This window comes from Uloborus diversus, chromosome 8 (assembly GCF_026930045.1).
Source record: "Uloborus diversus isolate 005 chromosome 8, Udiv.v.3.1, whole genome shotgun sequence".
NCBI lineage: Eukaryota > Metazoa > Arthropoda > Arachnida > Araneae > Uloboridae > Uloborus > Uloborus diversus.
In genome coordinates this window covers 29,262,085-29,276,291 of record NC_072738.1, presented here as the reverse complement: position 1 = coordinate 29,276,291, position 14,207 = coordinate 29,262,085, and the positions used below count along the sequence as shown (strand labels likewise).

General features: G+C 34.0%; 1 protein-coding gene across 1 annotated transcript in view; it reads right to left on the bottom strand.

Annotated features, from left to right (window-relative positions):
* Nucleotides 1-3,155: 3,155 nt before the first annotated feature.
* Nucleotides 3,156-14,207, bottom strand: part of LOC129228060 (tenascin-like) — a 36,867-nt gene continuing 25,815 nt past the window's right edge. Inside the window, exons 11-14 of the mRNA XM_054862695.1 lie at nucleotides 10,139-10,252; nucleotides 8,262-8,375; nucleotides 5,165-5,282; nucleotides 3,156-3,308 (exon numbers count right to left, since the gene is read on the bottom strand). Of these exons, the coding sequence (XP_054718670.1) occupies nucleotides 3,284-3,308; nucleotides 5,165-5,282; nucleotides 8,262-8,375; nucleotides 10,139-10,252 (371 nt within the window). The 3' untranslated portion in view covers nucleotides 3,156-3,283. The remainder of the gene's footprint in view (nucleotides 3,309-5,164; nucleotides 5,283-8,261; nucleotides 8,376-10,138; nucleotides 10,253-14,207) is intronic.

Below are 14,207 nucleotides of genomic sequence, written 5' to 3'. Positions count from 1 at the left end.
ATTTTTTTACGCAATGCGGTAAGGTATAAGAATATATAACCATATTTCAGTTAAAAAATTGTCCAAAATTCCGGCTTGAAAACTTCCGGGTAACGTTTTGGGATTTTGAGATTTTAAACCAGTTTCCTCTGAAGAACAAGTTATTTTTGCTATAAGGTTTCCAGAATCGCAGTACATTTCAGGAATAACGATTTTAGGCAGTGGTGAAAAACATTTTAGCTACTAGTATAAAAATGTATTAAGCATTTCAGGAATTTCTTGTCATTCCGTTTTAGCTTTGGCCATATTTGTTGTGGGAGATTTCCTGGTAAAGCAGAACGATGTCAAGGAGTTATGATACACATACATTGTAAAAACGATTCAGAAACGTTCCTATAAAATAATGGGCAGCTGATGTGCCCAATTTTTGCCAGTAACATATCTTGCAAAATCTAGGAACGTTTTCCGCTGAGATTCAGTATTCTTCCTGATATTATCCAGGAAGCCTCCTCAAATATTCAGAAATCTTCCCATTAAAAGTCAGTCGTGTCTCTGAAAAATTCCTGATTTATCAAGGAAGTTCCAGGAACATTATTGCAAACATGGCCAAAGCTGAGTCAGAATTGCAAGTAAGTAACGAGATTTTTACTCGCCTGCAATTCTTGCAAAGCTACTTAGTCCACACTTATTCACTCCCTTTAGGAGTTTATTTAGCACGGACGAACTGTGATGGAACTGAAGCCTATACACTTTATAAATACACTCAGTTAATCTTTAAACTAGAAGCTAAAAATATTTTCCCCCACAATGAGAAGCCACAATGAACATTCGTGCAACTTGTCGTAATTCAGGAAGCTTTTAGTCAATAAATCTTGACTTTTTCAGGAAGTTAATAAAAACAATTTAAATCCCGAAACGTAACACGGAAATACCCAGTATCATTTCGGATTTTTTTCACAATGTATCTATAAGTATTTCTGAAGTTTCTGAGTTAGTGCAGAAACGTGATTGGCAATGATTTGGAAGGTTTCTGATAATTTCAGAAAGATTCGTGGTTAATTTCAGGAAGTTACTCACTTTTAGCGAGAATCTATAACTTTTTTTTTTTTTTGCAAGATTTGTTAGTGGCACATTAGTGGCCCATTATTTTCCTAAAACGTTTTTTAATTCCTTATGCATTCCACATATACATAAGCCAAATCATGTTTCTCGTTCATTTGATGCATGGTAATACAATAGTAGGAAATGTACAATAACTTAATAGTCTTGTTTAAATAAGCAAATAATTTTCGACTTAAACATTATTTCAATACATCGTCAGATTCATCAATAGCTAATCTAAAATGGATCATCACTCTTAGATGAAATCATCAGTTATTCAGAAGAATATCCCTCAGTTTCGCTGAGTTGCAATCATGCATCTCTTGGCAGATCTCTTTTTAAATGCCTATTGCTCTTACTTTGTTTTCTATATTCCAAGTTTTTCTTTTTGAGCAAATTATTAAACCTTAGAAAGAATTTCAGAACAGCTTATCCGTCTGGATCCTACTACATTCCAAATATCTGAATATGCGAATAGACAATTTCGATCGCTTTCAGAAGCGCTTTAAACAGCATTTTATTTGATTTTTTTGATCTGTAGGAGTTAAGGGAGAAAAAAACACTGTCGTTCATTTCAAACAGAGTATTTTCAATTGAAGTACCAAAAGAAATTTTTCCCAATGTTTCTACATCTACTAGTATTTAAAAAGGGTTCGTTTTATACGATCGCGGTTTTTTTTTTTTGTTAAACGGTTTGTTTTTGCGTTTACGGCTTTTCCACAATTTCCTGAAAAATAATTGTTTTCGGTGGCAGAATTTTCTGAATATTAAATAAATTAAGTCCTGTATGAGTTTTAATTACGATCTACATTTAGTTATAATTACGAACATTGTATTACACTTGAAAAATTGTAAAATATATCCTTTTTATGCATGCTTATATCTTTATGTTAAAAATATATCCAGTGAATTTTTGTTTGTTGATTTTGGAGTATGATAATCTTTCAACTTGTTGCTATTATTATTAACGGCGAATAGGGTATTTACTTTTTGCGCCGCATGTCTTTTTTTTTCTTTTTCTTAAGTGCAAATGCGGTTACCGTTTTTTGTTACTTTGGTAGCCAGTAGCTACTATTCAGAATTCCTAATCTAGAGCTTTAGGCGGTTCCCAACCCATGGGCCGCGGCCCATAAATGTTCTGCGAGCAGCGTGGTACTGGGCCATGGAAGCTGGTCGAGAACCAGTATAAATCGTGTAGTCTAGTGTATGTTTTTCGGACGGTTCATAACAGAGATGTGGCGTCAATCAAAATCTTCGCGAAAAACATAATTAATTAGTAAGATAATAGCATGGGCGCCCATATGCAAAGTTAAAAAGGGGGGGGGGGGTCAAATATTTTCCTTGTGGTTTAGCTGGATATTTTCCACGTGGAAACCGATTTCAGGGCAGATAAGAGTCATAAAAATTTGACATTTTTAATAACTTATTCATTAATGGCTGGAGAAGAAATGTTTTTGCATTTTTGAAAAGAAAAAAGTACTAAACTCAAGGAAGTTCTAATTTCAAAAGGGGGGGGGGGCTCGAGCCCCCCCCCCTTGCTCCCCTATATGGGCGCCCTTGGACAATAGTAAAACGGGGAAAACGAAGCTTTCAATACATAAAAGGATTTTCTACTCTGAACCCAAGAGTTGTGAGTTAGTAACTCGATGTTCATTCTAAATTGCTGAAAAATAGGAAGGAAATTAAAAACATTTTTGTAAACATAGCCCTGATTTTTTAAAATGAGGGTTTGTTTTTTCTGGTTTTAAAGAAGGGCTTTAGTGAGTGTGTGTGTGTGATTTTTCTCGAAACGGTATCCAACGAATGTATAAAACTCTCCAAACGGCGCCTATCAATGAAAGATCCGTAATATGTAGGAATTTTTATACTTTTTTCAAATAAAAAAACACGAAATGTTTCCCTAAATTGGAACATTTTGGAAGTAAAACCATCTAAAGACATGAAAAATTTCTGAAAAACTTGCAAAATAAACAAAAATGTATCATATCACAATTTAAGTGTTTCAAATCGAAATCCAAAATAAAAACACAAAACCTTTTTTTAACAATTTTTATTATACTACGTAAAATACAAATGCGTTCACTTTACAAACGCCGATGAGCGTTTAGTTTAGTTTTTAGTGCAGTTGACATTCTTTATTTAAACGCAATCATTTGATCTTCTTTGAAGCCTTCTCTCCCCCTGAGACAATTCCTCGTTTCTTTTATGGTAGTAATTTCTCTTCTAACCTGAAATTAAAGTAATAAATGTAATTAGTATTAGTTAATACTATTTTTTACTAATGAAATGGAAAGCAAAGAATCATTTGGAAGGTAGTACATACGTCGCAGATATTTTTCGGACATGTTACTTGAAGGTATTTATGCTAACCGTTTCATCTCATTAGTTTAAAAATGAAGTTATATTATTGAAAACTAATTCTCTGTTTTGAGTATTACACTATCCTTATACAGGGTGTTCCGTTTTAACCTGCAAGACCTTTATTTTCGCAACTGATAGTCCTAGACGCATAGCTTCAATTTCAAAAATGTTCAAAATCAGATGCGTAATTAATGTATTGAAAGAGTGAAGTGAAAATAAAAATAAGACAAAAAATACAAAATTTAACTTTTTATACGGGCCCCAGGTCCTCTAACTTATATTTAGGGAAATAATCTACATTGAAAGATAATTCCAACACAAAAAGTTTGAAAGTTGTACGACCAGTATTCACCGAGATATGAAACGCAGCGTTTTGTGACTTTCACCACTTTTCACTCGCCGTCAATTAGCACCTTTTGGGGGAAAATATAGCGGTTAACAAGTGCTTAAAATCATATGTGTGTATAGAGTGGTTTTCAAATTGTTCGAGTTTTTATAGTGTGTTTTTGTGTATTACGGCATAACATTTACATTTATTTTTGAATAGCAAAGAAAAATTTAAATACCTTGTTTTTCTAAATTCGACGACCTGTCGTTCTGAAAGGGCGATAAGTTCAAACCTCTTCTTTTGTATGGTTCCTTAAAACTTTGAACTGGAAAATCTCCTTCAGTTTTGGTCGCAAATGTCACGTTTTTTGTGTCAGTCATAGTATTCATTGACTCATTTTTCGTTTTGCTTCAAACGTTGAATATTTAAACTCTGCATCTGATCTTGAACATTAATTGTAATTGAAAGTATACATATAGGACTAACGGTTGCGAAAATAAACGTCTTGCAGGTTAAACGAAAACACCCTATATATTGACATTTCAAGCAAAAGTAAAAATGTAGTATACTCCTTCTCATGTTTTTGACAATATCATTGGGACGCTAGTTCCTGATTGCAGAGACATTACAAGCTCTGAGTACATGGTAAGTAAGTCTCAAAATTTTGGCATCTGCTTCTCAATTACTACCAGATATTTACACTGGGCTTAAAATAATATAAACACTAAGTTTTTTAGAATAAAAAACAAACCAATGCTACAAAATATACTAAAGACTTATCAGTGTTAGTAACGGAACAAACCATTTTATTATATAACAAAGTACTGTTCAAACATACACTTTATATACATAAAAAACTGCATTTTTCCTCTGTTGAGGTGCTACATAATAATGTGAACATGGGCAAAAAATATGGATTAGTAGCTATTTTACACACCAACATTTTCTAATTAATTCAAAAAGCACGGTTAGGCATAGAGTGGATATGATTTTAATGTGGTTATTGCGACTCAACTTTTTCGACAAAAAAAAAAAAAAAAAAATAAATAAATAAATAAAAACCTTGTTTTTTACCCTTGAAATCCCGATACGTTAACCGGAAGTAATCAGGGACGTTTTGAAGTTTTTGTTACTCTGTGTAAGATTAGTAATTAACTGGCATTTGAGCTGATGTGTTTCTAACAACGTTGTTGTAACAACGAGTTAGGCTACATTAAGAGTGCGAAAAGAGACACTAGTATTCTTTTTTTTTTTTTTTACTAATTGATAATCGTCGTAGTGAAAGTATTTTGATGAATACATACAAAATTTCCTAATCGTAGATAAATTAGTAAGGCAAGGATGTTTTTACACGCCTAAATTGTTAGTTAAGTAGCATCATTTGTTGAAAAATACCTTTTATTCCGGCACATTAGGACAATTAAACAGATGAAGAACAATATGGCACAAGTAGTTATCACAGCAAACATCAACAGCAACCACAAGTTGGAATAACGGTTTTCAGTTGCGGTTTCTGAAAAAAAAAAGTGTATTGATTAGTTGATGAATACATACCTATTTCACCTTTACTATGTGTGTATTTTCTGGCAAAGTCGCTGTCAAAAATAACCATAGGAATTGCGCTTGTTGGCGAAGCTCTTTCCTGCGGCCAAAGATGAGTGGAAGCTTATTTCGGTAGCCCATGCTCATTTTCAGGCTTTCAGTTTTATAACCGCTGTATATTCAGTTTTATAACGCCTTCTGGATGTAACATTATCACTGTTAAGGAATTACTGAAACAGGTCATTTTCCTTGGTGTTTTAGTTATATTTCTTTACTGGTTTGATGAAATCTCTCTCAGGAGTCTATTTGTCTCATATAAGAATTCTAATCTGCCGTGGGAAGTTAAAGCGCAGCATCTACAGAAGCAAAATTTTGCGATATTTGACGAAACACACTTTGGATTTAATACTAACAATAGAAAATGTTGAAAATTAAAACTTTTTTTTGTGTGTCGTGCCGGATAGGGACATTTGAAGTCAAAAAGCCCGACTAATTAAAAGTGAGGCCCAAGGCCCACAATAATTTGGAGGCTCCCTGAAGGCTATTATTTTAAAAATGTGTGTTTTTTGTATAGTTGTAATGCTATGCATAATTCTTTAAGTAATTTGGGGCACCTTAGGAAGAGGGGGGCCCAGGCCCAGGCCTAGTAGGCCTGTGCAGTAATCACGCCCTGTTTGAAGTAGATTTATAATATATTTTGTTCAAAAATGCAAATAAAACAAGCTAGAAATTTTATTCTTGATCGCAACAGCTATTAAGATTTAACTTAAGAACAATATAGACCATTAATAATTAATCATTCATAAGAAATACTAGACCTTTATGCAGTAAAATGCCTGTGACAGAACGAGACTTAAACGAGTCCCGTTAAGTCACAGGTATTTTTTTACATACTAAAATATTTTTTTTTTAAATGATTTTTAACGTGCTACGTAATTCTCATGCCAATTTTTTACTGTTGCTAACAAAAACAAAACTTCTACCTTGTATTTCTGAAACAAAATCTATTGAAGAAACTACTTAAAATATCCCATTCCGTCAGATGGAATGGCCCTTTATTTTTAGGAGAAACCAAGAAAGCAAGATTATGTCATCAAGCTAAAGTACAATAGAGGACAGAAATGCTAACTGCGTTTTACTATCTCACGACAGTAATGTTTTCGCTAATGATATACAAATTCTTTAAACTAGTCCAAAAAAGAGTTTAAATTTGAACCTTCAGAAGCAAAAGGATAGTGTAAATTTTTGCATTTCCACAGTATGCTTTTTACAGCTAAAGGTTGGCGAATGCAAACACAAAGATGATCGAAAATTAACTCACAGCTCTGTATTGGCGTTATTATTTAAATCGAGCGGCAAGAGATATTTCAAATTCTGTACAAACCAGAGAACCACTAGAGTAGCACAATAATTATCAAGAAATGAAGTAGGTAGAAATCTAAGGAGCATATTGAGACTTTTTTGGACGCAAATTTATTTGCCTTTGTGCCCTTGTTATCGAGATACAAGACCTTAAAGGCTGCCAAAACTTCAAGAAAAGTGTCAAACTTTAAGGTTGGCGAGAAAATTCACCGTGAGCATGTGGCAGAACCTCCATATATGCAAAGCGTGTGAAAGATGCTTTTTGTTATTCACTGCAACTTGTTAAATTTGGATTTTTATTTTTAAAGACTTTGTCATTTGGTAACGGGAACACGGAGAAAAACAATTTTTGCGGCCAGAAACGTGTTTTACAATGCTGTCTTGATTGCTACTAATTTAAAAAATTTTCATAATCAAATTATCGTTTGATTTCCTGGTAAGGACTGTATGGACATTTATCTTTCTTCCTTAGAATAAGATTACGCGCAGCGGTAATATTTTCGCATAATGGAAATACTCATGTCACGTATAAGAAAAAATAGACAAATATCATTTCCTATTTAGTCACATTAGTTGCAGTAAGATCCTCTTTTACTATACCAAGATGTGAGGGGAACGTTTTAGGTCCATCACACCTTAAACACTTAGTCTTATTTTGCATTTCTTTGTATGGGAAATGAAAAAAAAAAGCCTTTTGGAACTGAAAAACTAAGTTTCTTATAAACAACATTTTGGGAATAAGTCTAAAACAGAAAAGAAATTTATCTCTGATTGCATAAAAGAAAGACTGCGAAGCAGAGCAAGAGAGAAAATAAACTTTGACGCATTTATTAAAATTGAAAATGATTTACGTGTTCATCTGTTAGAGCGGGGAAAGAGTACAAATGGCCGCTATAAACATAATAACTCTCTTAAAAATTAACCAAATGAAACATTTATTTTAATATTTTACTTCAATAAAAATTGAAGCCGATTTCGGGGCGTATTACTCGCACATTTGAAGTCAATGATTTTTTTCCACCACGCTTTGCTTTAAATTCTTCAGCTATTCGTCCTCAAGAATGTAGAGTAGAAGCCAAAATAATGAATAACATGCAAGATGAAAACACCCGAGTTTCAATTTTGAGTAAGTTGATCTTTTTTTCTTTTTTTGCTTTTCGCAAACTTCGGAATCAATGTTATGCTGAAAAATCCTAACCCGATTGAGAAAGAATAAACCTTTTTTGAAACAGCTATAAATGAATGAGACGGAAAACGTAAAAATAAACCAATAGTAGGGTAGTATATTTCTCCATATTATTGTAGTATTTTATGAAAGTAATGTCATCCGTTTAAAAAATACAAAGAAATAAAAATTAAATTAATAAATAAACGTTTTGTTAACAGAGGAAAAAAAACGTGTATTTTAGCAACGTTTTGTCGCATTTTATTATGTTTAACCGCAAAATACTAATGTTTCGTAATAAAAAGCTCTTCATATTTTTTTTCGCTAGGTTTTAAGTTTGAATTTTTGTCATACCATTTTATTTCAGAAGTATTTATCGAAACATTTTTCTTATTTCATTTACAAAATCGTTATTTCACTTACTTAACTCACAATCTTTACCAGCCCAGCCACTTTTGCACATACACACTGGGGCTTTTTGAGTTTGATCCCACAGACAAATTCCATTCTGGTTACAATCCCTATATTGGCAAGCATCTGCAAAAAGTAACATTGTTTAACTAAGTTATTCAAAATAAGATGAGTAAACAGTATAAAAAGGAAACAAATGCTATTGCATGAGAGCTAATTATAAAAACAAGTTTTAATTTTTACATTAAAAAATATTTTCATGAACTATAATTTCTGCAATTAATTAGCTTTATTTTTTTTTAAGTTAATAATTTTTCACAATTTATTCAACTAAATACATAACTGAGAAATAGCAGAAATTGAGCTGTTAAATCGCAAATATTTACATTACACTCAGTGTATTTCAACAATTCCAACTTAAATTAAAAAACATTCCTTGCAAATAATTAAAATTTTGCGTTTTAGTAAGTTTCATAAAACTCTAACAGCCAGCATTCTTATAAATGTATGGTTTATCATCATTTAGTTAAATTTAGACAATGAAAATCGTCGTTTTTGCTAAGCAGCGCAAAATATTTGCAGTTAATTTCATTTTTTGTTACAAATGTAGTTCAATTTTTATTTTTCAAGAACTGCACCTTCTTTTCCCAGCGTTTTGAGACAAATGACGTAATTGACGACTTGTTTCTTTTTTTTTCATTGCTGGCGTAAGAATCGTTTTGGGTAGTGTAGTAAACCTTGCTTACATGCTAAGAGCATGAGTTAGGGCCTGACCTTTAGAGAAAATTTGTCTAATTAACATACACCGTCAACTCAGTCAATTCCAGCCGAAGACTGCAGTTTACTGCTTATTTGCACTCATCAGCCCGGCATCGGAATGACTACGCTTGAGGTGGAAAATCTCTTAATGAAGCCTAGAATGCCAAACAAACTGGTAGCTAATACAGAATTAGCACTGACCTGACAGTATAATAAGTAATTATACTGTAATAGTAATTCTGTATTAGCTTCCAGTTTGTTTGGCACTCTTGGCTTCATTAAAAGGTTTTCCACCTCCAGCTCAGTCATTCCTATGCCGGGCTGATGAGTGCTAATAAGCACGAAACTGCAGTTCTCGGCTGGAATTGACTGAGATGGCGGTGCATTTGATGTAGTTCTGCCTTAGCCCTGGCTATAGGGCGGTAACTTACTGAATACGTCGAATTGTTTTATTTTGTTCCGGAATAAATTTCTATTTGTGCGGTAGTTACTAAAGAAAAACAAAGCACGTCATAACGCAATTTAACTTTCATATGCGCGCTCTTTAAGGTTGCTATTACCACATGAACTTCGCACAATTCAAAAATGTATTTCAACTTACATGGAGGCGTTAAATTTTCATGCACATTTGAAAACAAATCGTTCGTTTCGGGTTTCTTTGTTCTGTTCAAAAGTTTTTGTAATTCTGCCTACATTTCAGTCAGACTCAGGATTTAAGGAAATTAATGAAATAGTAAGCACGTAATTGAAGAAAAAATGTGTAGTCAACATTTCTCGAATAACTACTTGGAAACTTATAAAACTGAAATTGTAGTATCAAAAAAAAAAAAAAAATAAATAAATAAAATAAAAAAAATAAATAAATAAATAAAAAAAATAAATAAAAAATAAAAATAAAATAAACATTTTAATATGCTGCAAAAGGACATTCGATTTAACAAAGCTGATTTTTTAAAAAAAGTTAATTAGTAATTGCAGAATACAAACAAGTGATCTATCGTAATGCATGGAAGCGTGGAAAGGCATCCAGCTGATTCCGGTCCCTGGTATCGTCCTGGTATTGCTACAGAACAACGTTCACATTCTAAAGATATTACGATTTTATACCAAAGAAATGCAACCTCTTTTACTTAATTGACAGTCTTTTCCAGTCCAGCCAGTCTCACACAGACACCGAGGAATTTTTTCAACAGGATCCCACAGGCAGACTCCATTTTTATTGCAGTCTCGTTCTTCGCAAGCAGCTGAAACACAACATTGATTAAAACTAGGGTATAAAAACAGTTGAGGTATCCAAACACTAAATGTATATTTCTGTTGAAAATAAACAGAAAATATATGTTTTGATTTTAATCAATAATTTTTAGCAAGCATGTTTTTAAGGATAATTAAAACTTGTTGATCATTTAAAGCTCTAAATTTTTTTTAACAACATTGAACACCTAAGGTATAAACAAACCATTTTAAAAGTTACTATCAAGGTTTTCGGATAATTTAGATGGTTCATGTTTTTTCTTAATTCAAAATAGAAAGTACAAAGTAAGTTATATTTAAGGTGATACATTTTCTCAGATATCTACCAACAAATGTAGTATTCCCAAAACAGAGCATTTATTTTCATTTCAAGCTCTTTCCAATAGAAATAAATCACGATAATACTAAGCTTGTCAGAGTTCTGATAATTCGATCCTTTTTTTTAATTCGCAGTTAGGAGTAGTTTTTTTGTTATCACCACTAAATTATTTACTTGAGTTAACCGTAAAAAGTCAATTAAAGCTAAATGTTGCTTAATACAAATTGTAACCATAGAGACAATACCTTTCGTTTTAAGGATGGTCAGCAAATATTATTAAAAATATATGAAGAAATAAATCAAATTAATTTTTACAGCATCTGAAATGCTTAAAATGCTGCAAGAAAAACAAGTATTGAAAAGTTAAAAAATGTAACATTTAAATCCAACGTTTTTAAAGCTTCAGCCCGTCTTGTCTAGTATTAAGATAAGTCTGATTGCGATGGGAAGTCCTGGGTTCGAATCCTGGGTTGGGCATGGGTGTACTTTCGCTATCGTGCCCTTCTCCTTTCCTGAATGTGCTGCGTGAATGATTGCCTACCCTAATGTTACTTCCTTTGTGTAGTGTGGAATTTTGACGCCACACCACATTACGGTTACAATTGGAAAAGTGAAACAGCTTACCCCAAATTTCCAGCCTAGTTGGCACAAGACAACAACAATAAGGCTTTAGTACTATTCTATTCAACTCAAAATTACGAGTAATCTCTTCGGCAAACGAGAAGTTTAAATGAAAAAAATGTTTCTTTTTCAGACACCCTACCTCCTTTCGGTCTGATTTTAGCAGGAAATGAATGCATCTTGGGCGATGGCATTATGTTTAATTAAATTACTTGCTTCTTCTGTTCCATTTCAGACTGTTTCAGATTTTTGAGACCTTTTCAATTTGAACCTTTTTTGGGCTGTATATTGTATAAGTTAAATTTTCTGAAGGATGTGATGAGTTGAAAAATATTTGTGTAGAAACCATTTTTACATAAAAATTCAAATTAAAAAAAAATTAGTTTATATTTTGTAGATTTTTGTTCCAAAATTAGTTTTGAAGACAATTACCTATATTGATCGATATATTACTCATGATTTTTTTTACAATGTATACCTGTTTGTTAAAAAAGAGAGTTACATCTTTGAACTTTTTCTGCCTTGGGAAAAACAAAACTGAAACATCTGGAGAAATACAAAGTTACTTCATTTTTTAATCCTTTGGGAAACAAGATATACATGCATATGTACAGAGCTTTAATTCAGCGTTTAATTATTCATATACTTATGCCTGTAGCTAGAATACATCACTGTAAAAAAATCCGAAACGTTAATGAGTATTTCCGTGTTACGTTTCGGGATTTCAATGATTTTTATCCACTTCCTGGAAAAGTCAAGAATCATAGTCAAAAAGTTTCCTGAATTCCTACACGAATCCAGACTTCTCACTGTTGTAAAAAATATTTTTAGCTCCCAGTTGAAAGATTAATCGAGCACATATATAAAGTGTATCGGCTTCTGTTCGCGTGTGGACCGTACATGCAGACTAAGCTCCGAAAAGGAGCGAATAAATATGAACTGCGTTGCTTTGCGAGAATTGCATGCTAGTACGGTTCTTGATACTTACTTGTAATTCAGGCTGAGCTTGGGCCATGCCTGCGTTACTGCTTATGTAACTTGCTTGATAAATCAGAAAGGTACTAAGTTAATATATTATATCTAGTTTACTCTAAAGTTCCAAAAACACGATTGATTTCAAATGGAAAGATTTCTGAAGTTTTCAGGAAGTTTCCGGGATAATTGCATGAAGGTTACTAAATTTTAGCGGAAAACGTTCCTAATTTTAATAAGGTATCTTACTGGCAGAAATTGGGCACATCAGCTGCCCATTATTTTCCAGGAACGTTTCTGATCGTTTTTACAGTGTGTTTTGTGCCGTACATTTTTTACTCAAACCATATTTCATGTTTTCATCACACCTTAAGAAAATTTCGAAACGACACAGGTTTGTTTCAGGCATCGCTCTAGAATTTCACTGGTTTTCATCAATTTTCTGCGATAATCAAGTATTTTTGTCAAAAAGTTTGATGCATTGCGACAAGTTTAATGCACGAATGCACACTTCTCACTGCTGCGAATATATTTTTAACCTCCAGTTTAAAGAATGAGTGAGCGTATTTACTAACTGCATCGCCTTCGGTTCGGCTACAGATCGTCCTGGCTGATAAGTCTTTCAGTGGCAGGTAAATGTAAGTCATTGGCTTCCATTTTCACTAGTAGCAATAACGATGAATAAATCAGGAAGGTGGCAAGCTATTATTTTAAACTAACTTTAGTTTTCTTCAAAAGGTTTCTAATTTGTTCCATAGATATGACTGGCTTCTACTGGGAAGATTTCTGAATTCTTGAGAAAGATGAAAGAATGATTTTAAAACATGAAATAATACAATATGGAACATTGAAAATAGCTCCCCAAGAAGGAAGCGTTGGATTGAAGTGAAATTTAATGTACAGAGTAATACAGATGAGAGGTACACTGGTACACTTGATCCCAAAATCTAGACAATTAAACAAAATACAGGCTAAGAAATGCGATAAATACAGTGGTATTTCAATAGCGCGTTGGACCACTTTTTGCTGCAATACATGCCACAATACGGTTCGACATTGAGCTAATTAAACTTTTGATGTTGACCTGAGGCAGATGGACCCCCAAATTTTGTGAAGCCACTTCTAAATCTTCCACAGAGTAGCACGGAGACATCTGGCGTTTCAGTTGATCCCATACAGGCTCTTTTGGGGACAAGATGGGAGAGCGGGCAGGATATGGAAAAGTCTGAAAAGGAAGTAGGAAATCTTGAGCAACTCTAGCAGTATGCGGGCGAGCATTATCTTGTTGAAAAATTGCTCTTGGGAGGTAATTTACGAACGGTCCTAGATGTGGTTGTAGAATGTTATTAACATAACTTTGGACCGTTAAGGTTCCATGTGCCACAACTAGAGTGAACCGGTTGTCATAGGCTATACACTCCAAGACCACTATGCCCGCTGTGCGGGCAGTGTGTCGTGCGATAGAATTGGTGGAGTGGTCACTTTCTCCAGGCCGCCTCCACATCCGTGCGCGGATTCTATCTGACCCCAAAACGATTAATCACTGAGCACCACCTTTTGCCAATCAGTGACATCCCACATCGCTCTGGCATCGCACCATTGCAGACGGAGTTACCATGCTTTGGTGTCAAAGGGAGTACTCTAAAAGGGTGCTTGGACGGCAGATTTACTTCCGAAAGACATTTAGAAATGCTTCGGGGAACAACTGCTACCCCTACGTCTGCTGGTATGGTGAAACGAGTCACTGTGGGATCCACGAGTGCTTGCCGGACAATCCTTTCTCCGCGTGGTCTTCCCGGTCGGTCCTGACCCGGTTTTTTGCACGTGGGCACCATCTCATGTCTACTACCTCCAATAGTTTCTAACAGAACACTCTGAACGGTTCACCTAGGCAGTAACACGGCTCGTCGACCAGCCTGCAATTTTCGTGTCGATTATCAAACCTCCCTCAAACTCGCTTAGCTGTGAGAAACGCTTTCTTACTCGTCTACCTGACATCCTTCACTCATTAAGGTTCTCTGACAATCCGAATG